The following is a 9,717-nucleotide window of genomic DNA, read 5'->3' on the forward strand; positions in this document are numbered from 1 at the left end:
GTTAAGAATATGTTAATTTTAAGAAAGTCTTTCTTAAAATACTAAATTGTATGTATGTGTGTATATATATATATAAAACACTATTCATTTGTCTGATAATTATTATGTAATATTTTTCCCAAATGTGGTCTGCCAAGCTATGTTTTTCCTCACCCTATACTTACCCAGGTGGCCTCTAGACCAAAGTGCAATTTATTCTTCAACAGTGTTAGACCTATCTCATTTAGCCCTTCAAGATCATATTGGATCCTAATTCTGTCTCACATATTCACTATATGTCTGAATATCACAGAGCCTCAGTTTGGATTTTTTCCCCGTATAGTTTTATTTCAGTCATTGACAAATAATTGACTATGATGAGGCCAAAACTGAACCAGGTAACATAATCCAGGATGAAGATGTTCCACTAATTACCTAGCTGCTAACTCACCTAGTTATCCTTATACTGAGACCATATTTCTAAATTTTCCACAGGGATCATATCAGTCAACTTCAGGTAACTTTACAAAAGCCAGATATAATGGCTTAATAAGAGATAGTCAAAGATCTTTAGGTTTTATTCACTTCATTAAATAAATTTTTATTATATGTATATTTTGTGCCAGGAGCTATGTTTCTTGCTGTTGATTAAGGTAATCAAGACACTGCTCTCATGGAGCTTACAATCTAGTGGGGAAAGCAGACAATTACAATAGATAATTATCATACTGTATTATATGTGAGTGGCAATTGGGGAACTGTGGGGGCACAGAATGTGATTTTCTAAATCCTCAGGATTAGGAAAGGTTTCCCAAAGAAGACAATAGGGTTTGAGTCTGAGTTAAGTTCGAGGTCATTATGAAACACTAACATTAAAATGTTGGATGTATGAGTGTGGTGCTCTTCAGAGAGGTACGGGCTGTATATACAGACATAGAAATCAACAGTAAGTGGTAGTTATAGCCATGAATTTGGATGATACCCACTGACACAGGTTAACTAAAAAGAATAAAAACACTGGCATTTCAGGGAAAGGGAAGAACACTTGCAGAGATGTGAAAGAGCATGGGTATATGAGAGTTGATGTGTGTGAGGCTTAGGCAGGGGCAGGGGTCAGGATGGGGAAGATACTGCTGGAGGTATCAGAGGCCAGTTCATCAGGAATCTTGTGTGTGGAGCCAAGAAATTTCCACCTTATCCAGAATACTGTGGTGTCCTTTAAAGTGTTCTCAATATTGACATGACCTGACTGGACTCAAGACACTATTGGGAAAATACACAGTAAGGTCAATGTGGCATATGAATTAATGGAGGAAGATAAGAAGCAGGAAGGCTGAAAAGGAGTCAATGAAGAGGGTGGGAAGGAGTAGCTAAGGCAATGTCCCACATGGGAATGAAAATGTAAGACATATTCCAGTGATAGTAATTGATGAGTTCTGGTGACTACTGAATTTGAGAAGCTAAGGTAGAAAGAGATGGCCTAAGGTGATCCCCAGGATTGTAGTATGAATGAAAAGGTCGAAATGGTGTCATCTGGTGAGAAGAGGAGTTCACCACTCTTAATACAGTGATTATTCATTGTGTTATTCACATGATTCTGAGTTCAGGTTTTATCATTTCAAGTTAAATTTGAGTTTCATGATGGGACGGTCAAGTTGAAATGGTGGATGTATGGGTGTGGCACTCTTTAGAGAGAACTGAGCTGTATATAAAGACTTAGAAGTTAACAGTGAGTAGATAGTAACTACAACCATGGATTTCTACAAAATCACTCAGGTAGAATGAAAAATCAGAGGAAAGACCAAAAGATTAAAGGCAATGTCAAATGTAAGCTGTAAAATAAAAAGGTAACTGTCCAAGGACTTATCTAAAATATTTTTATTAATTTAAAGTTTATTTCTTATTTGTTAATACATATTAAATTTCTTAAGTTTTTGGAAGCAAATTTATCAGATACTTTGTCAATCTGGTACTAGTGCTTAACAGCATCACATCACGACTGTTAATAAAGCTTGATCTAGTCTCATAATTATTTTTAAAAAACCTATAATGTAAAAATTCAAAGATAAAATTTCAATTAATTACTCAACATATCTAAAATATTGAGATGTGGGCTTAACAGGTGTATGTTGGGTCTTCCACTTGAAGATGTCATATTCATCAGAAGAGAACTCTTATTGTTATACTCTTTATCTACTAAATTTAACTTTGAAAATCTGTCTTAAATAACTATACACACCATAAGTATATACAGTCTACACATAAGGCTATTTAATAATGTAGTTGTGAAAAGAGAATGTCCTCTAAAATACTCTGATAATATATATGGTAGTTATAAGATTTGCTGTTGCCATCTTCAGAATAATTTGATTATGACATTTGATGTAGGACAGGGGGTGGGTGTACCGGGAGAACAAGAGCCTTATCAGCTCCCTCAGAGAAACCCAAGATGGCTTGATTCCATACATAGAATTAAGGTGACTATATGACATAGACAACAGTTTGTGTTAATGTCCCAATATTCATCAAAGAAAAGGTAATAGAAAGAATATCTAAAACACAAAGAAGTGTCCTTTCGCTTAGGAAGACTAAGGCCTGACAATGCCCAGTTCCCTAAAATGCTAATCTCCAGCTTGTGGCACAAAAACAGTAACAGTGAAGAGTTGAGATGGTTGTAGATTGTGGTTATTCCTGAACCTACCTCCATTGTTCCCAGCTGATACCCAGCTGGGCAGATGGCCAAGGAGGGACACACAAACATAATTCAGGGCCATTGTGTCATATACCCAGAAATTTGGCCCTGACATCAGACAATGCTGCAGCACTAGAATAAGCAGGACTATTAAGGGGGGAAATCAGGAAATATCCCTTCAAATGGAGCTGAATTTAATGCTAGACATTACGTGGATCATGATACTGTCTCCAGAATTTTACTCTCACAAATTCATACAGACACCTATTAAAAATACCAATTCTAGTGTCCTTTCTTTACAAAATATACTTCCCAAAATGTACCTCATCTCTTATGGAACATCTGTAAAAACATAATAATCTCTATTTAAATAATAATGATGCTGGAATAAAATGTTATCTATGATCAATATTACATTTGAGAAATATTAATTGAAGATGACCTGTAATAGAATATTAACTTTTATTCCAAATCACTGCATATATTGCATTATTACCTAAAAGCACGTTATATTTTGAGAAAGTTGTTTACTTATACACTGTACAATTGCTCTATTTTACTTTCATTGACCAGTAATGTTAATCTTTCCTATTAAAAAAAAGACTTGGCCAGGTGCGGTGAACCACGCCTGTAATCCCAGCACTTTGGGAGCCCAAGGCGAGCAGATCACCTGGGGTCAGGAGTTGGAGACCAGCCGGGTCAACATGGTGAAACCCTGTCTCTACCAAAAAATACAAAAATTAGCTGGGCATGCTGGTGGACACCTGTAATCCCAGCTACTTGGGAGGCTGAGGCAGGAGAATTGCTTGAACCCAGGAGGTGGAGGTTGCAGTGAGCAGATATTGTGCCAATGCACTCCAGCCTGGGTGACAGAGCAAGACTTGATCTAAAGAAAATAAACAAGACTCCACACCACGAAACTTTGTCTTTTGTGGGGGATGTGTTGGATTTAGAATTTGTGTTTTCAAGTAATTTCAAATTTAATGACCTGCTTTCTACAAAATATCCTAATCTCCTAACATAACTTATTTACAGTTACTAAAATAGAAAATTGATCTATCATATGAGTTTCCTTTTGCCATGCATACATATGAACGGACCTTAAGATCACAGTTACCTATCTGACTTTTAAATAAAATATTATTAAATATTTTAGGATTAAAAAAAAACCTTTTTGAACTGGTGTTTGCTCAAAACACAGTATATCAGTATCCAATTAAAGTTGCACAGCACATTTAACATAAGAAAAAAATAGTGACTTTTTCTACTTTTGTAAACAATGTATAAAAATTATACAAACCCATGGCATGATTTAAAAAAAGAAAACTATAAAACCACCTTGAACATTGGGAATTAATGCTCACATTCTAAACCTCTCTTCACCCTATCATTTTCTGTCTCTGTAACAGATGGATATACATTCTGATATGAAAAGTTTTGTTGATGTGTGTCTTCATAAACCACCTTACTTTTATAAAACATGCAATAACATTTCTCCATATAAGAATATAAGACATGAAGAACATACGATGGGCATAGATACTGCTTCTTTTTCCCCTTCCCTTTCTTTGAAGACTTTTCCTTAGAATAGGCTTCTTCCACCCACAAGGAAATTAAAATTAAAAAGGCAGTTGTCAATAAAAACTTCATCTTGAAAACTTAAATTTCAGAAGACCGATCTACAAGAGAGAACAAGAAAATGTTTACATTTATGAAGCAAATGATAACAATATGACTGTCCCTTTAAAGAGTATAATCATTGCTACCCAAAGGGCAAGTACATTTGTATATCAAATCCTCATTGCTCAGTCCTATGTGGTAATACTTCACAACATATTTAGTATTTTTATATAGTAGTTGTAAAGTCTTTTTTATATAGCAGTAAAAGTCAGTTTAAATAATGGCACATAGAAAACAAGACCGCCAATGAGATATAATAGGTTACTGTATAAAATTTCTGATTCTGTAGCTACGCAAAATTATAAATTGATATTGAATTGCACAGTATATCAAAAATATGTTTAGAAAGATATCTGGAAGCATGCTTTAAACACAGCGTTAAAATGATTATCTTCAGCTAGTACATTGGAAGTATCTTTTTCTTTTTAAATTTTTATATTGTTTGAAGTTCTTATGTATATTTTTCAAAAACAATGTATTTTAAAGAAAAAGACAATTCTAAGTATTAAAAACCTGACAGATAAAAGAAAAAATTAATATCAAAGAGTTCCACATTCAAAATTCATTGCTTTTTAATTTAAAAACATTAAATTGGCAAGCTACCTTTTTGCCCCCAAAAGGTGCCTCTTAAGCTAGCTTTAAAGCTTTCTTACTTATTTGCTACTAACATTTATCATCAAAAAGATTACTTCAGAAATTCTACAACAAGAAATAAAACAACAAGTGTTGTTACATTTTTTTCGAATTATCGTCCTAGCCATATTTTAATAACATTTTTCATGCTCAAATCAGAATTATATTCTTGCCAGAGATTCTGATACATAAAAAATAATTAAGCCTCTAACTAGAGAAGTTCAACCTCTTCTGCATCCTTCATTTCCAAACCATAAATTGTTTCTCTTTCATTGTTTTCTGCAGAGTAGAAGACCTGTCATATTCTTCAACGCTAACTTAATTCCCATCTCACCCTCATAAATTTGCTTCTCCTTATGTTTTTCATCTTTTTTTCCCCCAGGATTCTTCCCCCCATATTTATCTTTTACACACACTCGAGGCAAGCCAGAGGGGCTTCTCCCTGGGTACTTTAAATTGAAGACAACAGAGGGGGCTCATCAGACCAACAGCAACAACACAAGGTTCTCCTCTGGCAACTTCACAGCACTGGACGCTCCCTTCCCCCATCCGACAGCGGCACCTGCTTCCAGACACCTTTGCCCACAGCAGCAGGTACTTCTCCCACTTTCACAATCTTGCCCCCCCAAAAAGGAGGGCCGAGCCCTCCTAACGCTTCGAAGAACAGAGAAATTCAATACTCTGCTCTGTCCTCACCCCCAATCTTTCAAGGGGGACAGCTGCACTGACTGGAAGATCCTCATAAACAAAACCACGCAAGGAGACCTTCTGGTCAACCTTGCCTTCCTTAATTACCCCGGCCCTCTGCATCCCTCCACTCCGAGCGTCTCCGGGGGCGCCACCGCAGCGGGGACCCGGCTGCCGCTGCCAGGCGCCCCGCGCCCCTCTCCAGCGCAGGGCAGCGCGCGTCCTCCCCTGCACGCCGCAGTGCTCCTCGCGCTCCGCCGCCCCGGGCTTGACCCGCTCTTTCCGCAGAGGCGTCTATTCCCTTCCTCAGACCACCGTCGCCGCCCCACTCCGCGTCCCCTCCTCCTAAGTGGAGCTCCTGGAACTTACCCGGAGGCGCCCCTGCCCACAACCGCCGGGCGAGATTGTGGAGGCTCTGGGCCGAGGTGGCAGTGGCTGCTAGGGGTGCAGCGGGCGCCGAGCGGGGGCGGCTGCGTCTCAGCCGCCCGCGCCACCGCCGAGCTCCGCTGACGCGCCTGCTCGGGCCGCGGAGCCTGCGCCGTGGCGTGCCGCGGTCGGGGCCGCAGCGGGGACAGCGCGGGCCGCGGGGGAACCTGGCGACTGCGGGCGGGGGAGGGAAGAGGTGTCCCGACAGAGCAACGTCACGGCATCGTCCCCTTCAGGCATTGGAGGGGTTACCGAGCAGAAATGTGTCCCCCCTCACTCCTTAGGGGACTAAAGAAGTTGCGGACGAAGGGCGGGAATGATAGTGTCGGTACAAAAAGAAAAAACCTTTCAAGGAGCTGGGATTGCTTGGGGTCAGGTTTTGACCACTAGCAACAAACAACAACAGAACAACAAATGACCTTCTTGGGTCAAAGCGAACAAAACACATTTTCTGTCATTTCATCATTTGCCTGGAATCCAGACATCCAACTTAATCTCGGGGTCTTCCAATTTCTAAAAGCCTGAACTTTCTGAGCAAGCTTAAATTGGTCAAAATTGCTGACAATATAGTCATACAGGTAATACTATTTTTAACATCTGTTACATAATTAACATGTGTACAGAACTTGACAGTTGCAAAACACCTTTCACTCGCCTTATCTCATGTGGCCCTCACCACATTCCTGGGCAAGTTTTGTCATCCTTCCCCTTCTGTAGATGAAGAATCTGAAACTCAGTTATATTAAGAGATTTACTTAGAGTTACAGATCTTGAAGGAAATTTACCAGAGATTCGAAGTTAGTGATTTTTACATATCTGAACCAGATATGGTCTCTGCCTTATAAGAGCAAAATGCTGTTGTCCTCATCCTTGTGAAGAAGTAGCCCTTACTTGGATATGCAGCCCTTACATAACAGATAAGGTTATCCTATTACCTCTTGAATGTATGCCTGATTGATTTTTTTAATTTTTATTTTTTAAGCAACAGGAGCTCACTTTGTTGCCCAGGCTGGAGTGCAGTGGCACAATCATAGCTCATCGCAATCTTGAACTTCTGGGCAATGAAGAGATCCTCTTGTCTCGGTCTCCCTAGTAGAGTAGCTGGAACAACAGGCACAGGCCATTGCACTCCACTAATTATTATTATTTTTTTTAAGAGACAGCATCTCTGGCTTTGTTGTCCAGGATGGTCTTCAACTCTGGCCGGAAGCCATCTGCCTGCCTCAGCCTCCCAAGCTGGGGGGATTACAGGCTTGAGCCACCCCACCCCACTGCAGCAGGCCCTGATGGATTCTTTTTATTAAAAAAGCATTGTCTCAAGTGAGCATCACTTAGCATTGTATTGTGGACCTACAGATGTATCCACTAATAAATTTTTCCACCCACAGCATATGGAGGAAAGGAACATTTCCTGCATATAACCGTGTTCCATAAGCTTCATGAGATATTCTGCTGCCTAAGAGTAGGGATCATTACCTTATTTACATTACAAAATGATCATTATTCAAAGAGCTGTACTGTTGGGAGACCCCCCCCCAAAGTGGATCAGGATATAACTTTGGATTTTAATGCTTTATTAGAAAGAACTATATTGTTAATATACGTTTCATAAGATATAACTTTTGGTGAATAGGTCATATGAAGAATGATAAAGGAATTAGTTTTCATGCAACCGGGGGAGTTTAGAAGTTGGCAAAAACCTTACACTTAGTTTTCAAGTAATCAAGAAATTATTAAGAGTTTAGAATAATAGGATATTCAGAATCCTGTAATAAAATGAACATCTTTTATTTACAAACTCTAATGTCCGCATTTGGAAGAACTATGCTGAAAATGCCTACAATTGACTTGCTCACCTTCCCTAGTATTGTTTCTATGCCATCCATGGATGTTATATTGGAGAATTAGGTTATTCAGAAGAAAAGCAAGTCCAACAGGTTGGATGGGTTTGTGGGTTTTTTGCCCAAAGGTTAAGAAATATAGTTGATGTCCTAAAAGCACTTCTTCTAGCCTGTAAAATGGTCAAGTTCAGAATTTTGAAAATTTTTTCTGTGAAGGTGATCTGCTTACCTATATTTCTATAACTTTTATATCATAGTGTGAAAAGTTATGCTTCTAAATAATTTCATGAAATAACCTATTTTCCCCAATTCTGTCAAGTGTTGATCTACTTTTCTCTGTTTATTTCTATCAATATTCACTCCTCTAGTAATTTCATCTGGTCACATGGTTTTAAACACCATGTTGATAGCTCCCAAATGTACTTCTCCTGACTAGACATCTCTCCAGAACTCCAGACTCATCTATCTAACTGACTTTTCGACATCTCAACTTGCATATTTAATAAACACGTCAAACTCAGTGTGTCCCAAACTGAACTATTGTTCTCCCTAAAATCTGCCCGACATTCAGCCTTCTCCTCAGTTCATGGCAACCTCATCCTTAGGGGCGCTCAGGCCAAAAATCATGAAGTTGCTCTTGATTCCTCTCTTTTTCTCACACCTCACAACCACATCTCTGAGGAAATCCTGTTTACTCTCAAATGATAACAGGGATTCAGCTACTTCTTATGATTTTTACTGCAGCCAACCTAGACTGAGTGACTTTCATCTCTACATTAGATTACTGCAATAGCATTTTAGCTACTCACCCTGCCTCTCTCATTGTCCTCTCCCAACCCTGAGTAATCTCAAAACAGTAGCCAGGGTGATCCCTTTAAAACATGTCATATGTCATATTATGCCATTCCTCAGCTCAACACCCAGCAATTAGTCCCCATTTTACTGATTATAAACCAAAGTGTTTACAACGGTCTACAAACCTTCAATTGTTAACATCTCCTCTCCCTAACTTTGACTTCTTCTCTCCTAATGGTTCGCTCTCTTTCAGCCCCACTGATCTTGCTGCTTCTCCAACATGCCAATGCCAGGTATGGTCCCATCTTAGGGTATTGGTTCCTCTGTCTAAAATGCTTTCCCCTCAGACCACCCCAGGCCTAACTCCCTCATATCTTCAACATCAACCCAGATGTCACCGTCTCACAGAGATTTATCCAATGTTATTTAAAAGTGCAAACCCTCTCCCATCCAAAGATTTCCAATCCCCCTTTGCCTGCTTTTCTTTTTGTTTTCATAGTACTTATTACCTCCCAACTCATCATACAATATACTTACAGTTTGTGGCCTCTGTTTCCTTGCTAAAATGTAAGCTTCGTGAAGGCAGAGATTTGTATCTATTTTTGTCCATTGATGTTGCCCACACACCTAGAATAGTGTTGAATGAATATGTAAATCTTGGCCTCATTTCTTAATTTCTTCAAATTTCATGTTTCCTTATTAGCAAAATGAAAATGACAATGCATAATTTGCAGGATTGTTCTAAGAAATAAACAGGTTAATTGACGTTAAAAATCTGCTGCAGAGAAGAAAAGTCACAAATAATTACCCTCCCTTATTTTTGCTTGTTTTTATTTGCTTAATGGAATGATAGAATTTTACTGTGGCTGTTTTTTTTTTAATTATTTTTAATTTTTGTGGGTACATAGATTTTTCCCTTACTGGGACCCTGTTATCCATTTCTTTCTTGTACATTTACACTGAAAACATTTTATAGCCCTACAT

The 9,717-nt window shown here is 38.8% G+C and overlaps 1 protein-coding gene across 3 annotated transcripts in view; it reads right to left on the reverse strand.

Annotated features, from left to right (window-relative positions):
• Positions 1-4,350, reverse strand: part of LOC116463486 (glycine receptor subunit beta) — an 87,986-nt gene extending 83,636 nt beyond the window's left edge. For 2 of the 3 annotated variants that reach the window (XM_032146611.2, XM_032146609.2), the window contains exon 1: positions 4,200-4,350. In XM_032146611.2, the coding sequence (XP_032002502.1) occupies positions 4,200-4,321 (122 nt within the window). In that variant the 5' untranslated portion in view covers positions 4,322-4,350. The remainder of the gene's footprint in view (positions 1-4,199) is intronic. The other variant, XM_032146610.2, reaches the window with a different exon arrangement.
• Positions 4,351-9,717: the final 5,367 nt, after the last annotated feature.

The sequence above is a fragment of the Hylobates moloch genome, unplaced genomic scaffold (genome assembly GCF_009828535.3).
Source record: "Hylobates moloch isolate HMO894 unplaced genomic scaffold, HMol_V3 SCAFFOLD_38, whole genome shotgun sequence".
Taxonomy (NCBI): Eukaryota; Metazoa; Chordata; class Mammalia; order Primates; family Hylobatidae; genus Hylobates; species Hylobates moloch.